Below are 27,970 nucleotides of genomic sequence, written 5' to 3' on the forward strand. Positions count from 1 at the left end.
GAAACACGGGAATAGACGAATCATGGACTTTACATCCGTGTCCACACTACCCGATCCAAGTGGATACCATCACCAGTCCTGCATCGACAACTCGACGCATGCCAGAATCAAGCAAGACATAGCAGCCAAGCACGCTCAAGTGGGTTCGAGTGCGTCGACGCAATTATCCGAAAGCCTCCTATTTGAGAGGGGTTCTTCACATTTTCTTCTCGTCATCGAGGATCATATTAGTTATGTAATTGTGTGTGATGAACTTGAAATTTGATGCATTCACAATCATGTGTGTAAGTGGATTTGCCTACATTCAATACGTACACATTGCCCAGGTAGACCCGGACCAGTCAGGGGACAGATGGCTTTTAAGACAAAGAAGCCGCTGGCTCAACACTGTATATATATACCTTCAAAGATGGGAGGAAGATGAGGCGCCATGCGCACCACCATTCAAGAAAGTATTTCGAGACGAAAGAAATCAGTCTGCCTTACTTGCAGCACCTACCCACCTCGTAAATATCGTGAGGGACTGGTGATCTTGGCCGACCCCATCTCCCCGCTACATCCCCCTCCCAAAAAAAAATATCTCCACCCACAGTGTCCATGTCAGCCCAATCGCAGGACGGCCTCGGCGAGCATACAAACGGGCTGCTGCTCCAACGATGCAGCACCAAAACCAACCAGGCGAAGAGGGTCCCAACGAGCAAAAGCCGTCTTCCGGCTGACGGCTTATGGGTTGGCTGATGGCTTAAGAGAACATCACGTTTGCCCAAGCCCGTCTTCTTCTTTGTTTGCTCCATCACCCTCACTGTAGGTTCCCCGTCCCCGTCCGTTTGGTTCCTTCCAGTTCTCTCCCCTTGCCCGGGGTCTGCGACTGCACTGCGCTGCAACTGCGTTGCACTGCACCCCTTTGACTGGACTTGCCGCGTTCGTCTCCCACGGTTTCTCCACCTGCCGCCTGCCGCTTGCCGCTTCAACCACCTTCCTTCGCAACGCACCGCACCGCACCGCACTGGTTTTCTTCCTCTTCCAATCCTCGCTCGCAGACGACTTGACCCTCGACACGTTTGTCTCGATTTGCTCGCCTCGGCTTCGCGATCGCCAGCACGTCGCCGCTGACACCCTCGCCCTCCGCGCAACCATCCGGCGAATCATGATTAACCTGTCGGCTCTGGACTTTAGAAAGCGGCGACGTTGAGCATGATCCCCAGATAACATCCAGATGGTATTCACGATCTCGTCTCTACTACGACCTTCTCCCGGGCTAATACGCGATCGCCTCTCCAGAACTTCCCCAGATATCACCAACCTGTGAAATGCCACAAACATCCAGGTCAATCCAGCCAAGGGCCGTCCCTCCCTCCGAATCCCATCAGATCGCGACGTCAAATGAAACCCTCAACTTGCTCCTCGGCGGTCGCAATCATTCTTGGATGACCACCGGTTCATCTACAGACTTCGCTCCCAGGCAGGAACCCAGACCCTCCCAGGTCAAACCTCGAAAGCGAGGACGCCCAACAGCAGAGCCCGCTACCGAACCCGTCACCACCGCTCTCCTGCCTACCCCGAACGAGACTGCTCCACAGCATGGGAACATTTCCATCGGTCACGTTGTTAATCAGCCGACAGCTTCTGTTGAAACAATTAGGTACAGGAAGAGTCCTCTCTCCTATCTATCGCAGTTTCATCCAGGCCTTGTGTCACGCTTGGTCTGGGGAAAATAACCTAGTGTCGCTTGGCAGCCTTAGCTTGTCTAGCTCGCAATACATGACACAAGCGCTCTTAGACTTGTCGTTCCTGCTAACTCACTCTCTAGAGCTTCAACTGTCCTCCCTTCCCCAGCACTGACTGACGCACCGAGCCCGAATGTTGCAAACCAGCACGACTGCGCCAACACTTTGCCAACCGCCCACCCCGAGGGCACAGCATCGAGGCACCCTCTCCCTAACGGCGTGGACCGAGACGGCGCAGTACCCTTTTCAAATATTGCTCCGGCTCTCCAGGAGCAAACCTCGAATTCTACGCCTCCTCATCCACCCCCAACCGAACCGCCGAGCCGTAACATGACCGTTGACTCTACCCCGTCTGTCTCAGTCAATCAAGCAGGGGCATTGCCGATACCCTTCCCAGTTAGCGCGCAGGTTCCAGCTGCCTTGGTCAACCAAGCAGCGGTGCTACCAGCATCCCTCCCAGCAAACGCGCAGATCGACGTTGTTGCACCTCCAGAACTCAGGGCAAGGACCAATGGACCTAACTCTGATGTACATCTACATCGGGCGAAGCGCGCCCGTGTTCAAGGCCCGGCCACACCCAACGAGTTGAGAAACCAGGCGCTGTCTATGCAATGGAAAGAAACCATTACTAGCCGCGTGAAAGGGTGCGATAGCGCGGGACTTCTGAATGACAATGTCGAGAAACCTCGTTACAGGATCTTGATTGAAGCATGTGCAAATACCGATCACTTCTACATCGCACTTCATCAAATCCTTTGTGCTTGGTCCTTGGATAAAGCACCAGTCCACAAGATGTTCCAGGGTCTAGTCGACCCTAGCCAAGTTGATGGTTCCTTTGAAACATTACAGACCGTCCTCAGAAATAACCAAGCCATGTCGGTTTCTCATCTGGAATGGTTTGCCAACTTTCCTGTTCCTCTGGCGGAAGTCTTGAGAGTATTTCATCCATCCTCCCTGGCCAAGGACATTGGCACGTTTCTGATCCAGCTCTCATTGAATTGGTATAATCTCATTCAATCTGTTGGGAGCCGGATGCATCCGCTCCTTGCCTGCGAGCTGATCGAGCTACTCCGATGCCCTTCTCAGGGGCTGCAGGCCATGTTCTTTACCATGAGTCGCAGATGGCTCGGCATTAAAGACGGCCCTGTAGCAAATGCGATAAACGACATCTTTGAGACGGATCGAACTAATGAAGCTGCTGCGGCCGATCGCGGCGACACTCCTGAGAAGATCAACCAAGCTCGGTCTCAGATCATAGCCCAGTACTCAAGTCTTGTAGTGCAAGAACATCAACGTCACCAGATTCAAATGCAGCATCAACAATTACGACAGCAGCAACAACTCCCAGCTAGTACGTTGTCTATATCCCCTTTTACAGTTGCGTTGGATACTAACCTCTCTTCCAACGCATAGATGCAATGCTCTCTCCTGCAATCGCTCACGCTGCCCCGATCGCTGAACGACGTGGACAACGCTCAGTGCCTCAATCGCCTGTAGTCCCATCTCACACGGCGGTATCATCACCAGCGTTGGCACAATCTCCCTCAGTGCCTCAGTTCGACGCATTGGCCCCGCGTCCCTCGATTAGCGATCGCAGAGTGTCAAGTCCAGCAATCACCAACCAACATCCCCCACCGGGCAGTCCGGCCCTCCAGGAGCATCTAAGGTCTGGTCCTAACTATGTGCCAGCCGATCCTCGGATAGCTCAGCCTCCATCTACTACCAACTATTACTCCCCACGGATTCAACCACCATCCTTACCCGGGGCGGCCAGTGCTGGGCCCTCACCATCACATTCAAGGAATGGATCTCAGAGTACACCGCAAACCCCTGTCTTGCCCTCCCAGGGCCAACTCCAGGCTCCTGTTCTCTTATCAAATGGACCACCGGTCCATCCGCAAAGGAGAGCAGCCTCTATTGCATACCCGTCGCAGTCAGTTCCCAATGCCCAGGGGGGTTACCTGCAACATCCTCCGACCGTCCAGCCTCACTATATTGAACAAGCTCCGCAATCTGGGCCTCGTCAAGTCATGAATCCGGCCCCAATGGCACATCCTCACACCCAGATGATGCATCCCCATCAAGCAGTTCAACCTCTTCCCCACATGCAGCACGCCGTGTTGACACCCACTTCGCCAAACTACCCTCACCTAGTACAAGCATTGATGCCGCAGCATCAAGCATACCAACCACCTGGTGTCCACCGACCAGTTCCTCCGAGACGGGCATTCGCACCAATCCCTGAGACAGAGTACCCAATGAGTCCGTACGGCCGAGTGTCGCTCCAGGTTGGTCTGCACAAGGTTGGCCTGCGTAGCCCTCGGCGCGTCCCTGCACAACCGGCGAATACTCGTTATTACCAATACATCAAACAGTTTGCGCTTCAGCCCATGTTGATTGCGCCACAAACAGGTCTACGAATATTCAGCTTCAACGTGCCCAAAGATCACATGCGGAGGCTTGCCAGGAAGACTCAAGGAGAAGGTCTCCCATACTGTTATTACTCTGAAGGCTCTTGTCGATACAGACTTCGTACCTGCGCGCGGTCTGCCAAGGAGACAGCGGTTCAAGAGGCAGATTGGGTGCTGGCAGCAGCACAGTGGCCTCCTTACATCTTTTTCGATCTCAACCGTACCTGCATGGAGTTGCGTCGAAAGCAGCACTTCCATAAGGATCAGCCAATGGAGCTGACCGACTTCTTGGTTGAGGGCGAGAACAGTTTAAGATTGAGTTTTCCTCAAAATCCACAAAATCAAAGACTGAGCGTCAAGTATTTCTTAGCAGTTGAGATTGTGGAGACCATTAGCCACGATTCTGCCATGAAGATGATCGAGACAGGACGAAGAATTCCAATGGAGGATACGAAGCGGAAGATACAAGGACGGTTACGCGGCTCGGACTCTGACGATGTCATCATCGAGGATGAGACTCTGTCGGTCTCGTTGGCAGACCCTTTCAGTGCAACTAGGTTCAACATTCCTGTTCGAGGGGCTCATTGCCAACACCTGGAGTGCTTCGACTTGGAGACGTGGCTCCAGACGCGGCCCCAGAAACCGGCACAACAAGGGGGGGGAGCGTCGCAAGTAGGGGACGAGCCCTCGCTGGTGGATGTGTGGAAATGCCCAATTTGCGGGCAGGATGCCCGCCCCAGCAGTCTCTGGGTTGACGACTACCTTGTCGGTGTTAGACAGGCTTTGGTGGCCAATGGTGACACGCGGACAAAGGCCATCACGATAGATGCCACGGGAGCGTGGTGTGCTGTCGAGGAGCCAGATGACTCTGATGATGACGAGTCACCTGGGCCGAGGCCCCTAACAGTGGCCAAAAGGGATACTCGGCGGTCTGAATCCACCATGCCGGCACGAGCGGCTGTGATTGAAATCCTAGACGACGATTAACAGGGTGCAAAAAGCGGATATGTGCGAGTGGAGAAGAAGCAAGAGCAGCCCAATGGAGATTTGGGCCCTGGGTCCGGCGTTTGGAGATATAGGGCATCTGTGTCAGGTCAGGAAGAATGTGTTTTGCAAACAGATACCACTACAGTTTGATTCAGGGTTGGCGTTGGCGTTTTCAAGGCGGGAGGAAGGGAAGGGAAAGGAAGGGAGTCGAGGCCTGGACCAATCTCGAGGCATTGTTCCTCGGTATGTATCATGGCTCACAGGACATGTTTGATATTGTAGTTTCTTTTTCTCTTGGTTGAGAGTTCCGCGCTCATTAGTTATGTGGGCAGTGAGATATAGAGGTTCTAGCCTCGTATATACTTGAGGCTAGGAAAATCGAATAAAAGCACGAAGCGATAACGAGACAACAGGCGAGATGCAAGCGGCTGGACTGGAAAACGTTGATATTGGTGTTGAGGTGGCAGGATATTGGGCAGTTAGTGCGCGATAGAAGATACCTGAATGGTCACAGTCTCAGTGTGGAACGCAGAGTATTTTTTATCTCTGAAGGTCACCCTGGGTTAAGCTTGGTCCGAATCTAGGTTGGCTTGTCTAACTACCACTTGCTGACTGACCACATCATCATCCAGGAACAATCCTCGAAAACCCTCGCCGGCCATGGCGGAAAGATCCTCTAGCCCGCCGCGCCGGCTTAGATCATGCGTCTCTTGTGTAAAAGTGAAGGCGAAATGTCGTTTTCAGCAAGAGAATATTGCGCGCCATCTATGTGATAGGTGAGTACTCCCTGCCATGCTTCGTACTCGTCGAGAGCGTGTGGATAACCTAGCCAAGGTGTCAGAGCATGAATATAGAATGCCTGCCCCAGACTACGAGAAGCTTGAGAAAGCCTAGGAGGATAAAAATGAGTGACAGGTATTATTAAACTACATTAGATTTATGAGAATGGGCATCTGATGTTGCTTCAAGCTCGGCTACCCTAGAGCAAACCACCGTCTCAGGGGGACATGAGAACAATGGTATGTAAGGCCATTTTCCTACCCAACAAGCAAGGTCCCGTAATTAATAGCTTAAACTGATTGCTCACAGGTATTGGAGATCATGAAAGAGGTGGTGGAAGTCTGGTCAAGAATAACACGCAGGTCGATTCTCCACTAAACTCCCACATTCTTCAACCCCCGTTTGGGCTTTCATGGCCTCAAGCAACTCATGCTTTGACTACTTTCCGCCGGAATCATACATTACACTCTCCCCTTGTAACTATGAAGGAAGACTCAACAGCCGAAGACTTGTATAAAGAGAAGCCCTTCTTGTTCCGAGCCATCATGCTTGTTGCTTCACCATTGCCTAGATCGAGAGTTGTCAAGATGAAACGCAACACGCTTGCGTATCTGGGCTATAGAATGTTGGTAGAGGAAGAAAGGACTCTGGATCTACTTCAAGGTCTGCTAGTTGTCGCCGCTTGGTAAGATGTTCATTTGCTTTGCAGCCAGTTGCCCATGGCTAATGAGATTAAACAGGGCGCACACTTGCCACATCGACGAAGGCCAGGTTACGAACCTTGCTTTTCTTGGTCTTGGATATGCACACAAGCTAGGAATTACTCAAATGCCCTCATCGTCGCCCGAGCAGGTCAACAGCAATAACCAGCCTGGGACCTCGGGCCTGACAGAAAAGATGCGACAAGAAGTAAAGGCACATTCTTTAGATGAGCAGTGCTGTCTTCTTGGCCTCTACTGCGTTCTTTCAGTGTAAGTGTAAAATATGAGTATCTTACAGCAGAACACTGACATATCCAAGTATCTCGACCAAACAGTCTCGAAGCAACCCCCTTGACTCAGCACATATTGATATCTGCTGCAACAACATAGCCGCCTCTCAAAGCGCGACATCTAGCCCCGCCCTGGAACATCTCGTACGATTTATTGAATTGAGCGAAAGATTGTCAAAAGGCTTTGGTGAACCACATGAGCGCACCCTCTCTAGACCCTATGCTTTTCTCCTCGAAGGTAACGGGCGTCGTTTTCGGGCTGATCTGGAACGCCTTGCTGAAGTAGCTACTCGGAATGATCCTGCAAATCATCATCAGATTTTCCAGCTTTATCATCAGTACACCCTAGTGCGTCTTTACGAGCCCGCCGTTATGGTGGCGGATCATCCAGACGAAGGCGTTGCCCCGTTTGTGTATCTCTTGATCTGCCTCCGCAACTGTCTCGACGCCATACGGTCCTTCTTTGACCTCCTCCTGTCCTCTCCACCAGAGGATATACTAAAACGTTCCATTATAACCACTGATCAAGCTGCGTTTGTCATGGTTCTGGCGGCACGGCTTCTGCTCATCGACGCGCCCGGTTGGGACCCCGCGGCCGCCCGGCAGATACTCGACCTAAGCGTCGTGCTGGGGAAGATACAGACGCACATTGAGAAGGCAGAGGCACAACACATGAAGGCGATGCAAGAATTTGCTGCCGTGGCAGGAGACACGCTCTCTGAAGAGGAAAAGGCCGAGAATAGCACGTTGGGGGAGCTGGCCACGAAGACGCGGTTGCTGAAGGAGTGGTTTGAAACAAGACTCGAAGGTGAACATGCTGACAAGATGCCCTCTATGCATGGCTTCTCGATGGAAGCAAGAGATGGCGAGACTGAAGAGGGTATGACACGGCTTGGAGGGCTTTTGAATGATATCGCATGGAACTTTCGGCCATTTGGATGGTAGTTGATTTGATGTGTCACATATCGGATCTCACGGTATATGTGAATATGTAAATCAACAACTCTATGGGTATCATAACGGAAGAAATCTATAGTAAATCAAAGCCAACCCGACCAAAACTCCAGACATTGGTGCGTAAATCGTACAATCCTCATCTCAAGCGTCGTTTCACATCCACCATCATTCCTCATCATCATCCGACCCGCTCTTGTCATCATATGCGTCCTCACTGTCATAAATCTCGTATTCCTCTGCAGAGTGGTGAGACTCGTCGTCGGTAGACCACTGGAACTCATCCTCCTCTGAGAGATCATCCTCGTCGTCAACGTAGATGGCATTCACCAACTCTTCCCAACAAGCAGCATCACTCATGTCAAGACCCTCAATGCGGGCCTTCCACTTGCCCTTCAGCTGTCCCTCTTCATCATAGGGCATCTGCCTCATCCATGACGCCCAGAGGCTCACAGCCCTAGATGCGTCAAGCGAGCTGGCGCTGAACCACTCGTTGTGACGGATGCCGCACACCGGGCAGCCCGTCGCCTCGACCTTTCGCTGGTTGATCAGCTGGGCATGGACGAGCCTCTCGATCTTGACGTAGTGGTCGGCGCTCTGCTGGACGAGGACCTTGGGGCGGTACGCGCACTGGGTCTCCCAGCAAGCCATCCGCGCCTGTACGTCTTTGGCGAAGCCTATCTTGAGATAGGGCGCCGCGTCGTGGTAGCTTTCGGGGAAGGTGTAGGTGTAGATGTATCCATCAACATAAGTCTCGGTTTTCAGAAGTGGGCGGAGCAAGAGCTTTCTGATCTTCTTATTGATGAATGTTGTTGATCGAACAAGGCTGTAGCGTTCAAACTTGTGAACGACCTTGGTTTCCTCGGTGGTCTTGGGGGAGTCGGGTGTGGATGAAGGTGTCTGGGTAGCCAAGCCTGGGGTCTCCTCTTGTGTGGAAGTCTCCTCGTCAGTCTCGGCATCTGAATGCCAGGCTGATGAGGGAGGTGTTGGCGAGTAATCCTCAGCTTCATCTTCTGACGAGGTATTCTCTTGTTCCTCGTCCTCGACTGAAGGGATCGGAATTGACTCAAGCTTAACTCTCCACTCCGAGATCTGAATGGGACCAAACTTGTCCCCATGGCCTACCCTCTTGTTCTTGCACATGATCAGATATGCGAGCTCAGAGAGGATTGATTCAGCAGCCTTGAAACTGCCAAGCTCGACAATCTGGTCGAGCAGCTTGGCCGCTTTATTACAGTCGTTCTTGTTGATATTGACAGTGCACCGCGAATTGTCCTTCTTCTGGGTTTTGCCATGGCATGTCATGCTGTGGCAGACATCCATGTCGAGCAGCTCCCGCAGAGCGGAGGCCGTGGCAGGCCATGTTGTAACAGAAGGAGAAGCGGCCATTGTGCAAGGAAAGTCCACGCACGGTATAAGAGGATTGGATAAGAGGATTGGATAAGAGGATTGGATAAGAGGAGGTTGGTGATGGTTTCTATGCCAACATTCCCGCAGATACTCGACGATATATAGCACCTACCTTGCCTACTCCGAGATGGGGGTTAAGCGCCCATCGAGGCGGAGCCGGCTTGGAGGGCCTCCTAACTGTCTCGACTTGGGTCATGATGCTGGCCAGAAGGGGGAGGTGGGATCAGCTGGGTGGAGCCCCTCGTGATGGCTGCATGAAGACTCGTAACAGAGAGGGAGCTGCCAACAGGTGTTGGTTGGTAGCTCAAGCATCCATTGCTTCTCGTGGGGGACGGATAGCTTTTGTCGACGATGAGGCTTCATTTCGTCCCGAGTATGAACATCGTATTCGTTCTTGAAGATGATATGAAGTCAGAAAAAATACTCTGAATATTCAGTACAGTCTGTATCTATTCTTGTGTGTTAGTTGTGAGTGTGTTGGAAATGAGTCTTGGCTAGTGATTCAGCCCCGGAGTGGCACCCCGGTCTCAGGCCTTGCACCCGCATCGAGGCGAGGCACATTTCTGCACATCTGCCCTGACTGCGCCTTGCGTTACGACATTGTTAGCCCATCCGCTGAAACTCGACCCGGATCTAGATGCCATCTCCTTGTAGCTGATGACGTTTATGAAGGCATCGCAGGCATCGTCAGCACGGGGGAGCGGGCCGTTGCGGGAAGGGCGGAAAGTGGAGAAGATGGCGCAAGAATAGAAGCCCAGAGTTCTTCCACTTCATCTTGTTATCTTATCCAACGATGGATCTGTGTAAGGCAGCATCTGGGATGTGAAGAATATGCATGTCCAATGATAATGGAATTCCCTCAGTCCAGAGAGACGTCTAGATGACTCAACCACTACTAGACACAATGTCGCAATCAAAAACCAATCAACTACATGAACCAGCGTCAATTCGTGCAATAGTATGCCGAACTCGGGTGGACGAGTCACCGTCAGTCATGCCCAATATTGATTACTGTAGGCGCGTTCAAGGACGCTTCGAGCTACAAATATAGAGTTTGTCGCTGCAAGACCATCAACCCCTCAATCCGATCAACCAAGAGCATACACTCCGGAACACACCTAATAATACGATGACTTCCTTTGAGAGCCAGATCGATTCCGCTCAGCGCATGTATACACCGCGGGCAACCGACTATGAAGATTCCTGGCACCCAGAATACAGCCAACGCTTCACAGATGTAGCGCCTATCAAGCCGGGTGATCACATCCTTGACCTGGCATGCGGCACTGGTCTGGACGCCATAATTGCAGCTGAACGAGTTGGCGATCATGGCACTGTCATCGGCGTCGATGTCACAGCTGCCATGCTCGAAAAGGCGCGGGAGAAGCTCAAAGACAACCCAACTCTGGCTCGTCGCCTTACGTTGGTTCAGCACGATGTTACCAACTTGAACGAATGCCCGCACGTGCAAAAGGGTAGCTTCGATCTCGTTCTCTGCTCAAACGCATTTGTCCTGTTTGAACATCCAGAGCAAGTCGTTGCCCATTGGCGCGAATATCTCAAGCCGGGCGGCAGGGTCGTCATCGACATCACCCACGAGCAAAATCTTCCCTCTGGCGTCTTGGTGGAAAAGGTCGCTAGAAGCTTGGATCTCCCTTTCCCTTCGAATCGAACCTGGATCAAGTCCAAAGACTCATTCAGCGAGATACTAGAGCGGCAGGGCTTTGTGGTCGAAAAGGTAGAGCTTGTGGAAAAGGCTTTGGGTCTCGGCAGCACGTACCTCGACCTCGACCAGGCTGATGCGCAGTTCGATCAAATCTTGAACGGCCCTCTTGCTGGCATGACTATTGCGGACACCCTGAGAGCCAGTGGCCGAGACAAGTTCAAGCAAGAGTGGGAGAATGCTGCAGTCGACGGCAAGATTGAAGTGTCCGACATTCTCTACGTCTATGTTGCCCGAAAGATTTGAGATACGGCGTATCTCGCCCAGTTTCTAATTTCTAATTCCAAACCCATTATAATATCACCTTACATCTTCGCCTTCACCTGATGGTATTTAGGCTCAACGGGTATCTTTGGATGATCGCCAGCGAGCTTCAGGCCAGTCACTCGCTCAAGCTCATCCACAGCCTCAAACGCCCTCCCCAGGTTCACCTTGATTGTTCGAAATCCTTGCTTGCGCGCCTCCTTTAGATTTTCACCAATGTCGTCCAGAAACACCACATCTCCCGCCTCGATGCCCTCATCCCAGCCTAGCCCCTGACCCCGAGGCAACCATTTGAAGGCCTCTGCGTGCTCGCGAATTTGCGTGAGAGCGAATTGATACATCTTGGGATCCGGCTTGCGGATTCCAACGTGAGCTGAAGAAACAAACACGTCGAATAGTGCTCGGACCGGTTCGTCAAAGAAGTTGTCGATATGGAGCTTGTGACCTGGAGGGAAAATGACCGTGTTGCTCAGGGCAGCCAGGATATACTGGCCACTCTCCTTGAGATTCTTCAGCGCTGGGTACATCCAAGGATCGGGACTGCTCGAGACGGTCATCATTTCGTTGAACAGCCATCTCGCATCGACATCGGGAACAGGTGGTGTCTCTTTCAAGAGCTTGGGGTTTTTGCCCTGTTCTCTCTTGTAGAACGCCTCCCATCTGGTTTGATCATGAAGGTCCTGGGTAAATCCGCCGAAAAAGGAGTCGTCCATGGGTATCTCTCCCCTCTCTAACCGATGCCAATATCCATTGGGCGCGGTGCTGGATATGGAGTAGTTGACCCATCCAGGGGGGATGCCGAGGCTCAACTCATAGTCCAGGATAGCTTGGAACGGCGACACGACCTGGAGAATATTAGCATTGAAAGAAGTATCCCTGCGAATCCGACGTTTTGTAAGGGAAAAGACATCTCTGGATAGCCGGAAGAGACGGAAAGGGGGAACGGTCAAGAGTGTTGATGTCACCGGGGTTACTTACACATACACCCCCAATGTCAAAGAGGAGGACTTTGGGCTTTTCTTCTGGCATCTTTGCTGGACGGAACCTGAGATTAGGTGCTGGAAATGATGATGATAGTTCAGAAAATCAGCGGTCAAGTCTTGCAGTCAAATCTGTGCTACTCTTCGACGATGACACCCAAGTGTAAGCCGGAGCTTGGGACATTCAACTCCGAGGAACCCCACCCATGAGCCTCGGCATGGGTTCCCCAGCATTCCGCGGGGAAAATTGTTAAGATAAGGCCTTCTTATCGGTTATCTGCCTCAAGTCCTGGATCACGTGCCTCGTCCCCAACCCAGGTCCACAGGCACGAGCTAAGCGATTTTGGCGATTCATTAGGGCACAGAAAAGTATTATCCCCCACCAGCCCGATTTTGAATCCCTCCATCAACTTTCCAACCTCAGCATCACACGTCGTCGTTGGCAAATACCGTCAAGATGGTAAGTTGAGGCCTATCTCGGGGGAGTCGCTCAGCAGAGGACTCCTCTAGATGTTTTTATTCTCGGCAGAAATGCCAATTGCTCGACGAGAGTCACCGCAAGTTGCTTCGGAACGAGGATGAGCAAATCTGAAGCGCAAATTGCTGACTCGGGGATGTGCGATAGGTTTTCCACAAGTTGGTCAAGAACAGCGCGTACTACAGGTGAGTTATTCTGCTTCGCTCTGCTTTTGAAGAAATCACGCTGACCAAATCACAGCCGCTACCAAACCAAGTACAAGCGCCGCCAGCAGGGCAAGACCGACTACTACGCCCGCAAGCGCCTCATCACCCAGGCCAAGAACAAGTACAATGCGCCCAAGTACCGCCTCGTCGTCCGCTTCACCAACAAGGACATCATCTGCCAGATCGTCACCTCTGAGATCTCTGGCGACAAGGTCTTCGTCTCTGCCTACTCGCACGAGCTCAAGGCCTACGGTATCGAGCACGGTCTGACCAACTGGGCCGCTGCCTACGCCACCGGTCTCCTCATCGCCCGCCGCGCCCTCAAGAAGCTCGGCCTCGACGAGGACTTCACCGGTGTCGAGGAGGCCGATGGTGAGTTCACCCTCACCGAGGCCGCCGAGACCGACGATGGCGAGCGCCGCCCCTTCAAGGTCTTCCTCGACGTTGGCCTGAAGCGCACCTCCACCGGTGCCCGTGTCTTTGGTGCCATGAAGGGTGCCTCTGACGGTGGTATCCTCGTCCCCCACTCCGAGAAGCGATTCCCCGGTTACGACATGGAGACCAAGGAGCTCGACGCTGACGTCCTCCGCAACTATATCTACGGTGGCCACGTCGCTGAGTACATGGAGACTCTTGCCGACGACGATGAGGAGCGTTACCGCAGCCAGTTCCAGAAGTACATCGACGACGACGTCGAGGCTGAGGGTCTTGAGGACCTTTACACTGAGGCCCACGCCGCCATCCGTGAGGACCCCTTCAAGAAGGCCGAGGGCGAGGGTGAGAAGAAGACCAAGGAGGAGTGGAAGGCCATCTCCAAGAAGTACCGAACCCCCAAGCAGACCAAGGAGCAGAAGGAGAAGCGGGTGCAGGAGCGCATCGCCGAGCTTCTGGACGAGGAATAAAAAGTTTTCAACCGTGTGGGCATTTGACGATTGTTAACCTTGGCATTGGGTTTGGAGTTTCGAGGAAAGGAAAGGTCCGTACACTGGGTCACATGAATGAATTATCAAAAAGATACCTTCCCGCCAAATTCCATAGCTGTGGTGAACGGGTGTCTGATTGTACTCGATCCAAGTTTTGTGCTTGTCGTGTGAGTGTGAGTGTGTGTGCTGTATGTGCGTGCGTGTGCCCTTACCCGTTGTGGGCCTAGTCTGAGAGGTGCATGCAACTCAAACGAGCGCTGGCAGGGCTGACGTTGAACTTTCTCAAGTCATTGAGTTTAGGGCACGACACCATCGCCAAGTCTCGGAACTGCTGCTTACATGAGGCTCAACAGTGGTGAGCTCATTGGTAAGACAACAGTTGAGAGAGTTTCCCACCAAGTCTTGCATCTCGTGGACATTCGCGACTTGGAAGAAACGGCCCGGAGCTAATCTCTCTTAAAGTTATACCAGACCGATAGAGCATGAGCATGAGGATGCATGAGTAATCTGGCACCGTCGCTGGGGTTAGGGTTCCCTCCGGGTATTTCGGACTCGGACAGTGACGGAGGTTGCTTAGAGGCGGCTGACGGAAGCGATTGACAAATATCCCTCTTCTGCAGTCCAGTCCCGAGCGGCGGAATTGTATTGGAGGTTACATGTATCCATCACGGGAGAATAGAAGCGAGTGACGAAGGCGGGGGATCCATCCATCCAGGGGGGAAATAATGGCTCTTCGCTCTCCACGGAACGGAACCTGACGCCGGGAGTGGATACTGACGGAGCAGGACCCTTGAATAATGATGAAATCAAGGTCGTCTCGAGCAGGAAAACATGAAGGGATCGCGGGCCGAGGTCGGCACTCTGTTGACGATGGACAAGCGACCGCCGGGGAAAAGCAAGCTCGGCAGGGGGAGCTAGAGACTTGTTTGCTGGGGCTCGGGCGTTATTTCGTTATTTTCAGCGGTAAACGTCGTGGCGATTCCCGATTCTGTCTTTCTCTCTCGGAGCGGGCGCATATTCCGGCCCCGACGTGATGCGGGCGGGCACCCGCGCGGGTATCCCCATCCATCCCATCGCATCAGACAATCTGCGGGCTTGGTGACGATTTCTGTTTGGGGTGGCGCGTGCAAGGGAGGGGCAGCCGAAAGTAACGCCAAAACATCCCATCATCAGCCATGTCCAGAGGTTGGGATCGGAGACTAGATGGAAAAAGTCAGGCAGTTTGGTCGTGATAGAAAAGGAATCGTTCAGTAGCTGTCAAAAAAGTTGACGGATGCACGCTATGCGTGTAAAAGGATTCTTCCATGTCTCGGTACGTAGTGGACGAAGCTCGGCATCTCTGGGCACCTTTTTTGCTTTTTTTAATGCCTCCCTCACCCCTTTGATGTCATATTCCTTACCTTCAATACCAGCCTGATTGGCTCCCCGGACTTGCCCTCCTGAACAAGACACAAGGTGAAGGCTCAAGGTGAGAGAGAAATGGATCCCGTAACTGTTGTGTGACGGGGAACAACAGCAGCGAACCCTGATGACATCCATCACTTCGCCAAGATTTCCCTCCAGACACGTGAGCTTCGAGGGTTCTGCAACCTGTCAGTTACCGGGTATCACGAGTGATGGATTGTGTGACGATTTTTTCCTCCTCTGTCGATTTCTGCTCTGCGCCCATCATGGGCTGAGGGGAGATGCATCATCAGACGTTGCTGCACGGGAAACCCACGAGGGGGGACATTGTTTTAATTCTCCCCAGCTCGAAATGGCGGTTTACCCCTTTTCCCCCATGTTTACATCTCGATGGCTGAAAACCACGACAAGTTGGATTGGGTTTTTCAAGGCTGGCTGGACGGAATAGAATTACAAAGCAAAATCTCTCTCCCGTGCCCAGTCTCCGAGGATTGGATATCCGGGATCCAGGATCTCACCAACCCATGATGGGTGGTGGTCGCTAGAATCGGCCGCGGCGCTCGCACTGACGCCGATAAAGCCGGGGTACCTACCGACACTCTTTGCCCGCCCGAAGCCTCCTCTACCCGTTTGCCGTTTGATCATGGGGATTTGTTTGTGCTGGTTGGAGCTGGGACAAGGCCTTTTTGAAATTGTCATGGTCTTACACTCGCTCAGTCAGTCTCCTTTTTGCGAGCTTGTTCGTCAATGGTATCAATCGGATCCCTCCCCTCCCATCCCGCGTACAAAAAAGTGACCATGCATCTTTATCCGTCAGTCAAGGACTCCACAAACCCCGTCATGCTTGATGATCCAGCCCTAGCTAGTAGGGTACAAGTACAGAGTTTAGTTTACTTTTATGCCTTGGTCAGCACAAGCAAAGCAAGCACCCGAGCTGGAGCTGGCGATGAATGAATGGCCATGATACATGGATGTAATCCACTCGTTTCCCTCGCCTCAAGTCGACGGTACTTGTACGCCCGCGCATTTGCCCCCGTCTGCGCATAAGTTTACCATGGATGGCAATGAATAAGAACAACAAGAAGAGACTGAAGCCTCATTGTTTATCTCCCCCCGTCATCATAGTCCCGCTCCAGGCCGAGACCGCGAGCCATGCCAGCGTCCGACTCGCGCTAGGCGACTAATGCCGGTAGAAAGGTAAATGTACCTGTACTCGACGGATAGAGCACAAGCGCAAGCGCACCACCGTTCCCGGTACTCCAACCTAGTTACTGGGTACCTGCTACTACTGGACCTTGAGCAGGGCAATCCAATCTAGCTTCCCTCCACTCAGCCAAACCATTCTTAACCAAATCCAGCCCACCCTCGACCATCTCCAGCATTCGCCCGCCGTCCACCACCACCACCTCGACACACCTTCTCTCCTCTTTCCTTTACAAATCCCTCCCTTGATCCGATATCTGAGATATTCCTTCACCCCAATATATCCACAGCATCCCATCTATTACTCTCCTATCCACATTCCTCAGCCTCGTCGCTGCCGCCATCCCAGCATGGAGCAGGTCCACGGCGTCGATGTGAGCTGGATGACCCATGGCGCTCCCAAAGGCATGTTTCCAAGTCGCCACCCGTCCTCGTCCTATCGCATCGCCTCCCGCGATAACCACGACGACGACTCCGAACTGACCTCTAGAGTAGAAAAAGCGTCAAGGAATTCACCTCCTTCCAAGAGTCCCTCGCCAGCCCTACCGCGACAGATTCCTGGCGCAACTTCGAGACCAAAATCGCCGGCTTCGGCCCCGACTGACAACCCGTCGCCCGATACCAACGGTACAAATAATGGCCAGACCGTACCTTCCAACGGCTCCGCTACTCAAAGAAGACCCTCGCGCTCGAATTCTGTAGATAAACCAACTCCCGTTGGAACTCCGCCGCACCGTCGCAATTCATGGTTCTCCAATATTTCCGCAAAGTTCTCCTCCAGCTCGCCGCCCGCCAACCCGCCCACACCGGCTTCAATACCAGAGACGCCCAGTCCAGCCTCCGATCCCGCTCCTCCCAAGCTCTCGCATACAAAGAATGCTGTCCTGCAACATGCCTCCAAACCCGAAGGTGACGGTCCTTATATACCAGCCCCGCCAAAGAGTGGTCAAGCCGGTTTCCTGGGTGTGTTTAGACGTCTATCCTCGTCCTCCAGCGGTGCACTCTCGCCTGGTGGTAAGTTAGGACACGGTTTGGTCGACAGGGTGGTTTTGAATGTGGACCAGAACCGGGAGCGATGTCCTATATCCGAACTCCATTGCGCCAAATTGCGAAGGGTGGCTTTCTGCGTCGACGTCGAAATTGCGCCAATGCCTCGGTACGCCGAGGGTGAAACTGCACAGCCTAACAATGTCGACAAGGTGCAAAAGAAAAAGGTCACGGAAAAGGGGGAGGGGGAGGCCCTCAAAAACCCAAAGGCTGTAGAGGAACAGAAGGAGACCAATGGAGCAGTGAAGAGCACTGGGGAACCTCTGCCCAAAGAGCCCGAGAAGGAGGGAACTGAAGCTCCTCCTCCTCCTCCTCCTCCTCCTCCTGCTCCGGCCGCCAAGAACGAGTCCACCAACGACAACACGACCCCGGCATCTGAGAAGAAGGAAGAGAACACTAAGAAAAAGGAGAAGAAAAAGAAGAGCGAGGAGGAGCGCAAGGCCAGGAAGGAAAAGAAGCGCAAGCTCGCAGAGGCCAATGGATCAATCCCCATGGAAATTCGTTATGACAGTAGCGACTCTTCCACCAACACCAAGACGCCTCCGGTTGTCAAGGCTCCTAAGACGACGTCTTACCCAACTACTAACCCTGTTCGCATCTACCGAAGATGCTGTCAGCTACGCGAGACGCCGATCCTTAAGAAGATCACTGAGCAGCTCAACGACTCGTCCAATTACTCGTCCTCGACTGGCATGGTGAACAAGCTCGATCTAACCAACTACTGGCTCCAACTACCAGATCTGATCACCCTTGGAGATTATCTGGCCGTTGTACCTGTTCGGGAAGTGTTGCTGGAGAACAGTGGGCTGAGCGACGAGGGTGTACGGGTCATCTTGGCCGGTCTCCTTGCAGCAAAGCGCACTGTCCCGAAACGAGGGAAACCCAAGCACGACCTCGAGGAGCAAGGTGGTGTTGTGGAACGACTCGTATTGAGAAACAACAAGATCGGTCCTGATGGTTGGAAGCATCTGTCTCTCTTCACTTACCTCTGTCGATCCCTCAAATTCCTTGACCTCTCCCAGATTCAATTCCCTCGCCAACCTCAGATGCAGCAGAATGGTTCATTGCCCAATGGCGTTCAAATTCCCCGAGGTATATCAGACATTTTTGCCAAGGCTCTTGGGGAACGTCTTGGCGGCTCAGTTCTCGAATTGGTCAACCTGAGCGAGACTGGCCTGAGCATGGAGCAACTGGGGACAATTATTGACGGGCTAATAAAGTGTGGTGTTCGACGGCTGGGTGTCTCACACAATCAGATCGATGAAGAAGGCGTGCGGCATATCATCAAATTCCTTGCTGCCGGTAACTGTGAGGGTCTGGATCTTGGCGGAAACGATCTCAGCGAGCACACCGAGGCCCTAGCGGCGGCCATCAACAACGATCAATCAACATTATGGGCGATGAGTCTGGCTGGCTGCAACCTGTCGCCGTCCTCTCTCTGCAAGATTCTTCCCACCATGGCCAAGTTGACTGAGCTTCGCTTCATCGATCTGTCGCAGAATCCGGCGTTGTTCCAGTCAACCCCCAACGCCGTCGGTTTGCTCAGAAGGTGAGTTTTCATAATTGCTTACCATATGCATATATCATTTGACTAACTTGATCCAGATATCTGCCCAAGATGAAAGCCTTGAAGCGCATTCATCTCGAGGATGTTCAGATGACCCCAGAGCAGGCGATTGCCCTGGTCGAAGTCTTGCCCGAGGTCAAGGCCCTCGCACACATTAATATTACCAACAACACCGAGATAATGAAGCTGGCCGACGCGAGGACTGAGGAGGCCCAAGAGGAGGCCTGCGCTCTATATGCCTCCCTACTCGCAGCGGCTCGTGTGTCCAAGAGCCTCATCTGTGTGGACATTGAGGTTCCCAGCGAACGGTCTGGAGAAATCGTCAAAGCAATGGCCAAGCAGGTCGTTGCCTACTGCCTGCGGAACATGGAACGAATCCCTGATGCCGATGTCAATGCGGCTCTTGCTTCAACTTTGGCTGAGAATGGTCTTGAGGGGCATGATCACAAGCACCATACTTATCCCGATGTTCTTGCGCATCTTGTCGGACACGACGTCCTGGATCAGGACGAGGATATCGACCTCGATGGTTCGGCGCCCGACGAGGACTATGTTATTGGAGGCACCGGCGTGGTCAAGGCGCTGACCTGTTGCTTGAAGAACCGGGGCGATGAGTCCCGGAGACAGTCGGGCGAGTTCATTCGTGAGGTCGAGAACGGTGAATCGAGGCCCGCGCCAACATTATCAACGGGAGGAAAGGCCAAGGATATGTCGAAGCATTTGTTGATGGGAGCTCGCAAGATCCGACTCCGTCTCCAGCCAGCACTGACCAAAGCCAGGGCCAATCCTGGTGATCAGGACAACCTGCGTAGGCTGACCTTCTTGGACGATACATTGCAGGGTATCATCAAGCGTTTCGAGGACGAGTATCCGGATACACGCGAGGAGCCTGCCAAGCCAACTCGACCGCGGGCCGAGACCAAGGGAGCAGTGGAGGCTCCAATTGTACTCCCACCAGAGGATCCCTCTTTGGCTCTTTCGGATAACGAGGATGATTCCGAGCTCAATGCGGCCGGAGCACTATCGAGGTCGAACTCGATGGCCAAGACATTGGCAGAGGAAGAGGGCCGGATCCTCCGGGCCGGTCATCGGTTCCGTGTTGGCTTCTTCAAGCAGGAGCAGATGGACTTATTCAGTACCATCGACGATATCAGCTCAGACCCGAAGCACGTACGCATGCTCTCGGAACTTGCGGAGGATATTGGCGGAGAGCTTCTTGAAATTGTGAAGGAGAAGGGCCCTGTGAGGGCCTTCAAAGAACATCGTGATATTGCGCTCAAGAGCATGGAGGAGAGTGACCCGGAGCACTGGGAGCACTTTGCCGAGGCACAGCACAAGGCTCGTGCTAATATCACCGTTCCCAAAAATACGGACGCTCTCAACAAAGCTGACGAGAGCGCAATCGATGAGAGCGCGGTCGCCGACTGAAATAGGCACCGAGTGTCCGGAAGACTCGGGATAAGAGAAGAGAGTGGGGAAGTTTTCGAGGGGGTTTGCCCAACAAGAGCACTGTAAAGGAATGATCACGACATTGTTGTCGTCATGAGTAGACGCGAGGACTTGTTGGTCTAATCAAGGGACGGGAGGGGCGGTTGAGGGGGAGGATACGTTTTGTGCTGAAAAGTGCATCAAGATTCGCATAGCCACGGCGCTCGTTTACGATTTTCTGGTTCTGTTTTGCTTTTAAGCGGGGAGTTGCTGTTGCTGTTGCGTGCTCTTTGAAGAGGATAGTGGGCTTTGTAAGATGGAATGGGCTGGGGGCTCGTTGACTATCCTCTATTGGAAACTTGAGGGAACAATGTTATCACGAATAGATGTTGTTTCAATCTGCGAAAGCTAGGTTTTGGGAAGAAGAAACAAGGGATAGGCGTTTGTGAAGGAGGGTGATGCTATTTTTGTGCTTCAGCTGCTACCCTGGAAGGTTTCCTTCCCCGGCTGGTCTGGGGATGACGTCCAGGGCTGATATATCGATGGTCCGTAATATGAACTGCGCATACTTATCGAGAATGATGTGCCTATTTGCCAGGGTTGGTATATTCATGATGCGTGTGAGCGGGAGAGCCGGGGGCTGGACGGGGAGGACAAGAGTGTGCATAAGAAGTGGATATAATTAGACACGGTGATTTGAGATAATCAAGGTGATGGTGATCCACTACACAGCTGAGTGAGTGAAAGAGTAAGACGGTTTTATCACGGCCAAGGCAAAATGAAGCGTTCGTCTCTTTAGACGTTTGCAATGGCATGCTGTTGGCCCGTGATGTCACGTCCCTTAATTAAACTTGAAGACCCAGACCCAGAACGACCTGCAACGTGCGCTATTCTGTTCTAGGCAAAGTGAAACACGGGCCATTCCTTGTTGGGGTTAAGGCTGTGCCAGGGTGTGAGACGACAAGGAAGCCACAGGGTCTTTCTTTCCTTCTCGTGCCTGCCCGCCTTCTCGAACGTCTAGAGCCTTGATCAGTTGGACTCATCTCTCATCTTTCATCCATCTTTATTTCCGTCCGTGTGTTTCTTTTTCGACATTTCTTTTCTCGTGCGTTTCAACCCAGGATCTAGGGCGCTATGGGACGGCCCTCTTTTTTCTAGCGCGTGTATCCCCTGCCCTGCACCGCCCCCAGACCTTCCTTCGTCGATGCTACTCTGAACAGCAGAAAATCTGACGAGAGAGGGTCGATGATGCGCCCAGGCGGCCGAGTTTTAAGCCCAGCCTCGACGTGTTGAGTCACTGGCTGTCGGGCGGCGAAAAAAGAAGGGCAGAGCTGGCAGTCTTAACGTGGGAGTTATATGTGGCATGCTGCTGAGCTGGCAAGGCTGGATGGATGGATGGCCAGCCGACTTTTTTCACCGCTCGAGATGCAGCTTCGACAGCGAATCGCGACCTTTGTGATGCAAGATGGGGTTGCTTGCTTGGTACCCAACTACCGGCGTCAAACGAGATGGCTTCGTTGTCTGTTGAGCTCGCGTCTATTCTTCGTCTTTCTCTGTGGTTTGGCCCGTGCTGGATCCATGACCTGAAGTTCGCACAAGCACAGAGAGTAATTGGTCTGGGACTCGATCCATTCTTGCTCCTGATTTAAAAAGAACTGTCCACCTCTACTCCGACCTTGGCTCTGCCCCCAAAGCCTTGTGCTGATCCCGAAACAGGAGCAAGCCCCTCTAGCGGGATATCCGTTGGCGTCGGGCCGCGTTGATTGGCCGGCGGGGCCCTCGAATTCATGCAAATGCTTACAAGGACCCCTTGAGGGGCATCCTTGCGAGAGCTGGGATCCCTCGCCTTGGAGTTGAATGACGAGCATGCACTCTCCAGTCGTGTTCCTCTCGCGTCTCCTCTTGGTTCCCGGGTTTCCCTCGTCTCGTCCCGTCTCTTCTCCTCCTTCAACACGTCCTGTCCTGTTGCTTGACTTGACTGTTGATGCCTTCCTTTCTATACACTCATTTTTTCTTCTCTTCCGCTCTTTTCGCTTCTACCTCGTCCTCTTTTCGTCTTGGTATCTGTCTTTGAGGCTAGCCGTGCTCCTCATCGTAGCCTTTCATCTCCCCCCCTCTCACATCGTCTGTTCTTGATTTGTGCCTCGTTCGTAGTGACCGAGTCTATTTTGTCCCCTTTGGAGAAGCAGTGCTACCACCATTTGATCTTGTTCTCTGGCTCACAATCTGGCATTACATCCTTCATCTTGATCTGAACTTGTTTGCATACTCTTCCCCAACATCTCCATCTTCTCATAGACCATCACTTCAATGGAGGGCCCCCCTTCTGCCCGGGGATTTCGACCATGGGTTTGGGAGAAGCCGGGCTCGGTTATGAACTTTGAGAGGTAAAGAATGATATTTGCTACTCATCAGAAACGGATGTCGACTTACACGGCAACAGCATCTCGGAGGAACCTGGATCATCTTCTACAACACGTCCCCCAACGAGCCGGACTCGAGGCTTCACCTCTTCTTCAGGCCGGCAAACTGTCCGATGGCCCTTTCACAGCTTCACCAACTCACGATCTTCCATCCCCACCTATGGACGACGACAATCCAACACACGATCTATCCCGCATAGCTCGGGCTCTTTTCCTCGCCGTGCTGCCGGCAGCATCAGCCGCTCCGTATCGACTGTGCTGGGCAGCGACATCATTCCCGACTATGTCGTCCACTTTATCCGCGGAGAGACACCAGAGTCTCTTGCCCGGAAGCACCGCATCCCAGAGAGCCCAGAGCCGGGTCAGTTCCCTCGCGCTCGTGACTCACGAACTGATGGTGACTTTATCGCTTCGGCTTCTACTTCTACTTCACCAAACAACTCGAGACCAGGCACGCCCAGGGCTGAACGGGAAAAGATGCTCCAGGAGGAACGACCACAGGCTCCGCGATCACTGATGGCTGGTTGGAGGGGAGGTGTCGCCGCAAATGTTCTTCTGGCCCTTCTCATTCTTGTTGCTTCCATTATCTGTCTCGCCCTTGCAGCTGCCAAGGGACATATCTCGACCAACGTTTCGTCTCTAATGGAGGGAAAGTCGAACCAGGTGGAGGGTATCAGTCGAGGGATTCTGGCGGTTGTGAACATCTTCGGCATTATCCTCATCGCCGGAGCCAACTACGTCTTCCAGATTCTCAGCAGCCCAACTCGCGCCGAGGTGGACAATGCTCACGAACAGCGCAAGTGGCTCGATATCGGCATCCCATCTGTGCGAAACCTGTCTCTGATCTCACCCACACGAGCTACACTCTCCGCAGTCATTCTCGTGCTCGCCGTTATCTCTCAAGTAATGTAGGTCACTGGCTTGTTTTGTGTTGCTTACCGGCAACAGAGATGCTGACAGTTTCACAGCTATAATGGCCTAATCATCACATCTCATACGGCGCCCGTTACCGATCTTCGCCTCGTTTCGAAATCGTATATCGATAACCAGGACGTCAAGACTCTTTCGCTTCTCACCCGAATTGAGACGGATGAGTGCATTTCGGTGTTCGACAACGCGTTCCAGACTGACTACCGCTCTGGTCTCGTCGTGACAAAGTCCGGCTCTTCCAAAATCAACACCGCTAAGGGAGGCCTACTCTCGGACTTGCTCGACGAAAACAACAGCTCCAAGGATTCGATCGATTACTGCCTCGCTGAACCTTACCAGGGAGAGTCCGAAGCTTCGCTCAATGTCAACGGACCCCTCCTCGGAGCCATCACCCTTGTCAACCTTGTCATCGTCCTCGCTCTGGTTATCTCTCTCGCCCTAGCTCTCACTCAACGATCGTTCAATCCTCTTGTCACACTTGGCGACGCTCTTGCTTCCTTCCTCGCCGACCCGGATCCCACCACGCAGGATTCATGCCTCATCACCAAGGCTGAGATCAAGAAGGGCATCTGGGGTGAGCGTGAGGCCAAGTACTGGTTCACGCAGTCGAGCCGGTGGTATCATGTGCCCTCGCTCTCGCGATGGGCGGTCTGGGCCTCGGCCTGGTTCGTCCCCTTTGCTCTGGCTGTGGCGGCACTGGTGTTGGGTGCGCTTGCAGGACCCAAGAACCCTTTCTCGTCATTCGGCAAGGCCACGGTGGTGTACAAGTTGCCAGAGGGATCACCACGAGCTGGCCTGGCAATTATTGCTGCGCTGCCTCAGCTTCTCCTGGGTGTCCTGTACGTCTCGACCAACGCGCTGGTGACGCTCCTGTTCCTCTCGCACGAGTTCTCTCAGTACTCGCTCGGCCCTCTTCTCCCCTTCCGTGTGTCATCGGGTCAGCCTATTGGAGCACAGACGACCTCACTATACCTTACCCTACCCCGACCTGTGTCATGGCTGCTCTTCTTCATGGTGACAGCTATGGCGTTTCTCCTGAGCCAAGGTGTGTTCCTCGTGTCACTCGACCACAGCGAGGGTTCTACATCGGGCATTGGCTTCAGCCCACTGCCCCTACTTATGCTTGTTGCCCTTATGTTGGTGCTAGGCCTCGGAGTCGCGGGGCTATCGCTCCGAAAAGTGGATCCCCGGGGTGCCGTTGAAGGCGGCCAGCCGGCAGGGAACCCGCTCACTCTCCGGGGCGGAACCTGCTCAGCGGTGCTCAGCGCGCGATGCCACCGAGTACCGCGGGAGAGCGGCGTGGAGGCGCTCGAGGTGCGATGGGGGGTGGTGCGAGAAGGCGTGGGGATGAATGCCGGGCACGCGACATTCTCGGGACGGCCTGTGGGGGATATCATGGTGGGGAGAGCGTACGCCTAAGCTGGAGGTGCATGAGATGAGGTGGAGGTGGAGTACATTAACACGATGTTGACTGCAGGTCCATGCCATGGATGTTTCTGGTGATGTGGTGATTTTGGTGAATGTCTGGCATTATGCATTATATGGGAGCTTGTATTGGTATTGGTATTTGTGCACTGGTTCGGGACACCATGGTGTTTCTTGGATTTTGGTCAAGAGTTTGAATGTCTCTTTTTTGATGTGGTGGTTAGTTAGATATACCCGGTGAGAAGAGGCTATTGAGGTAGAAAAGTTCAGTTGGGCATATAATGAATAAAGATTTTCTTTGTCATCGACGTGATTGGTTCCGTGAGATGAAGCTGAGGACCTTGATGCCTTTGAGATATGTTTCAAGCCGGGTTATGGAGGATTGACGCCATCCAGGTTCTTGGGAGTGAACACCTTGAGGGGTACAATCTCAAGTGCCGAGATGGAGATGGTGGCTGGTTCAGGGTAAGTATATGTCATGACTGACAAGGACGGCGATGGGTCCTTGATGAAGAGATGGACTCTAGTCTCTTTGACAAAGGGTAGCTAGAATAATCTGGAAGGTGGTTAGATGTTGAAGGGTCTTGAAGAATCAGGCTAGCGCCGGCGTCAACTACCACGATGGTGTTGTCCTGATGCGATGCACCACTTCAGCCCAGAAGTTGACAGGGCTGAGCTGATCGAGTTGCGGGGCCAGCCGGGGGATATTTTGGGAAGATGGTGTGCAGAGGTGTCGTCACGTGTGGTCTCTGTCTCAGCCACAAAGTGTCTGAACTGTCGATTCCCCAGCGAAAAGGCAGGCGATCCCGCAGATGCAACCTACGATGAGAGATAATCAAAGATGGGTCCTCTCACGATTGAAGGGAAAATCGTGCATCGGAAGCCTCAAACCCCCACGCTGGGAACGGTCGAGGGAGTGGTTCCATCTGAGGGTGAGACGTTGCTTGCAGTTTTGAGCTTTGGAGAGCTGAGCTGAGCATACATAGATTGGCATAGTCTGTGCTCCCTGCAGATGATGGGCTTAGTTCTCGACCACTTACTTTGCAAGCACACGCCAGCTGGAACATTCCTGACTGCTGTCTTTACAGGTCCAGACTTTCAGGGGAGTTTTTACGGTTGCCTCTCACAGCCACAGATAAAAGGTCATGCGATTTCGCACCGCCACACGGCTGATTATTACAATGTCGTCAACATGATTGGTCAAAAACACCCTGGGAGGAGCTCCTCCGGGTTCTCCTGCCCCCGTTGGAAGGTTGAAAGGGGACTCGGTTCGCGGATGGGCCGTGACATTCGACTCGGGCCAAAAGACAGCCCAGAACAAGAGTTGAAGCGGGTACCTACAACGCCTAAGTGGCAGTCCCCGTCGGTACCTGGAGTGGAACCTCTCTCTCTGCCTGCAGTTAGAGTCAGACTGCAGACCAGGGGGTGGTTGATTGATCCCACGCGTCTGTTCTGGCGTCCCCCATCTTTTGACGGCGGGTGTGTGTGTGTGTGTGTGTGTCAGTCAGTGGAACTCTTTGAGCCTCGTGGAATCTAATAAATAAGGACCAGCTTTCCCTTCTTGATCTTGTTTTCTTACCATCCACACATTGATTCATTCATCCAGCTTAGTCACTCGACTACTTACTACTTCTCACTTACACACACACTACATACAACTCAAGTGTTCAACAACACATCAAACCACCATCATGACCTACACAATGACCGCCCACCTCTGCAAGCAAATCTACGCCTCCTGGCGTCAGACCCGACAGCCCTCGCCAGAGCCCAACTGCTCTCAGCCCTCGCCGTCCTTCATCCGCCCCTTCTCGCGCTCCCCTTCTCCTCCCGCCCAGATCCGCTCCGAGCGACGTCCCTCCAACGCGTCGGAATCAGAATGGAACCCCAACAGTCGTCACTAGACTCTTGACTCTGTTTCAACTCGCTCGACGAGTTTTCCTCTTATTCCTGGGATTAGCAACTGGCGCACTGCTTTCATCTCCTTTTTTTCGGCATTCTCCTCTACATACTGGGGGGACCCAACATGCATCCCCTGGCACACGACCAACTCCCAACAACAAATATCCACCATGAACAGCCCAGAAAACCTGTGGGGGAAAAGGCCAGCTCCGAGAGAGCATCACGGCATCCCGCGTCGGAGTGACATAACGACACTTGTTACTCCAGACGTGGAGACCCGCCGAGAGAAAAAGGGCGTTAACATGACACGCAAGCGTCGATGGCATCATTTTCTCTCCTCCGATCAACAGGTACAACAATGAATGGCGCTAGGGACGGGGGACAGAGTGGGAAATAAACACCTACCTAATCAACAACAACAACAACTTGCAACGGCCTCTTTTTATTTTATTTTTATTATTCAATTTTCTTTTAAGCACCAGCAAGCATCAGTTTAGCTGCTGATAGATACCCAAAACCAATACATATCAACACTTCAAACAAGACATTGTCTACCTACCTACCTGTGAAAATCTGTCAAGATCCCTCCCAAATCTCATCTCACATCCATCCGAAGGCTAATGGACCCTCGGATAGCGGTGCCTCGCTCCTGCCCGCCGCAGTGGCCTGACCATCTGCTCATTCCCATTCCTGGAAGATCGGGGCCCGCCGATCCCTGGTCCTGATCCTGCTGGTCGGTGCTCCCTTTATCCCCCTTTGGGAAGGCCAGTCCCCACATCACGTGCTCATTTTCATGGTCTTGTGAAT

General features: G+C 53.0%; 7 protein-coding genes and 2 pseudogenes across 9 annotated transcripts, besides 2 other annotated features; 7 read left to right on the plus strand and 2 right to left on the minus strand.

Moving 5' to 3' along the window:
- Window positions 1-1,310: 1,310 nt before the first annotated feature.
- On the plus strand, window positions 1,311-5,125 carry NCS57_00718400 (SP-RING-type domain-containing protein; the record flags this gene model as incomplete). Its single annotated transcript, XM_053057042.1, has 3 exons — window positions 1,311-1,642; window positions 1,811-3,078; window positions 3,141-5,125. 3 exons carry the CDS (start codon window positions 1,311-1,313, stop codon window positions 5,123-5,125), a joined length of 3,585 nt encoding a protein of 1,194 aa, XP_052913237.1.
- Window positions 5,126-6,095: 970 nt separating this feature from the next.
- On the plus strand, window positions 6,096-7,841 carry NCS57_00718500 (annotated as a pseudogene). The gene is made up of 4 exons: window positions 6,096-6,144; window positions 6,215-6,590; window positions 6,646-6,876; window positions 6,926-7,841.
- Window positions 6,096-7,841: a sequence feature.
- Window positions 7,842-8,018: 177 nt separating this feature from the next.
- On the minus strand, window positions 8,019-9,320 carry NCS57_00718600 (uncharacterized protein; the record flags this gene model as incomplete). Its single annotated transcript, XM_053057043.1, has 1 exon — window positions 8,019-9,320. Exon 1 carries the CDS (start codon window positions 9,237-9,239, stop codon window positions 8,019-8,021), a length of 1,221 nt encoding a protein of 406 aa, XP_052913238.1. The 5' UTR covers window positions 9,240-9,320.
- A 1,036-nt stretch (window positions 9,321-10,356) lies between these two features.
- On the plus strand, window positions 10,357-11,229 carry NCS57_00718700 (Methyltranfer-dom domain-containing protein; the record flags this gene model as incomplete). Its single annotated transcript, XM_053057044.1, has 1 exon — window positions 10,357-11,229. Exon 1 carries the CDS (start codon window positions 10,390-10,392, stop codon window positions 11,227-11,229), a length of 840 nt encoding a protein of 279 aa, XP_052913239.1. The 5' UTR covers window positions 10,357-10,389.
- Window positions 11,230-11,288: 59 nt separating this feature from the next.
- On the minus strand, window positions 11,289-12,276 carry NCS57_00718800 (uncharacterized protein; the record flags this gene model as incomplete). Its single annotated transcript, XM_053057045.1, has 2 exons — window positions 11,289-12,092; window positions 12,226-12,276. 2 exons carry the CDS (start codon window positions 12,274-12,276, stop codon window positions 11,289-11,291), a joined length of 855 nt encoding a protein of 284 aa, XP_052913240.1.
- A 408-nt stretch (window positions 12,277-12,684) lies between these two features.
- Window positions 12,685-13,813, plus strand: NCS57_00718900 (60S ribosomal protein L5; the record flags this gene model as incomplete). Its single annotated transcript, XM_053057046.1, has 3 exons — window positions 12,685-12,687; window positions 12,853-12,890; window positions 12,946-13,813. 3 exons carry the CDS (start codon window positions 12,685-12,687, stop codon window positions 13,811-13,813), a joined length of 909 nt encoding a protein of 302 aa, XP_052913241.1.
- A 2,978-nt stretch (window positions 13,814-16,791) lies between these two features.
- On the plus strand, window positions 16,792-20,483 carry NCS57_00719000 (uncharacterized protein; the record flags this gene model as incomplete). The annotated part of the gene is made up of 2 exons (XM_053057047.1): window positions 16,792-19,037; window positions 19,094-20,483. The coding sequence occupies 2 exons, from the start codon at window positions 16,792-16,794 to the stop codon at window positions 20,481-20,483; spliced, it is 3,636 nt and encodes a 1,211-aa protein (XP_052913242.1).
- Window positions 20,484-22,781: 2,298 nt separating this feature from the next.
- Window positions 22,782-25,255, plus strand: NCS57_00719100 (annotated as a pseudogene). The gene is made up of 3 exons: window positions 22,782-22,870; window positions 22,927-23,814; window positions 23,875-25,255.
- Window positions 22,782-25,255: a sequence feature.
- Window positions 25,256-26,952: 1,697 nt separating this feature from the next.
- On the plus strand, window positions 26,953-27,165 carry NCS57_00719200 (uncharacterized protein; the record flags this gene model as incomplete). Its single annotated transcript, XM_053057048.1, has 1 exon — window positions 26,953-27,165. One exon carries the CDS (start codon window positions 26,953-26,955, stop codon window positions 27,163-27,165), a length of 213 nt encoding a protein of 70 aa, XP_052913243.1.
- Window positions 27,166-27,970: the final 805 nt, after the last annotated feature.

The sequence above is a fragment of the Fusarium keratoplasticum genome, chromosome 5 (assembly GCF_025433545.1).
Source record: "Fusarium keratoplasticum isolate Fu6.1 chromosome 5, whole genome shotgun sequence".
Lineage (NCBI taxonomy): Eukaryota > Fungi > Ascomycota > Sordariomycetes > Hypocreales > Nectriaceae > Fusarium > Fusarium keratoplasticum.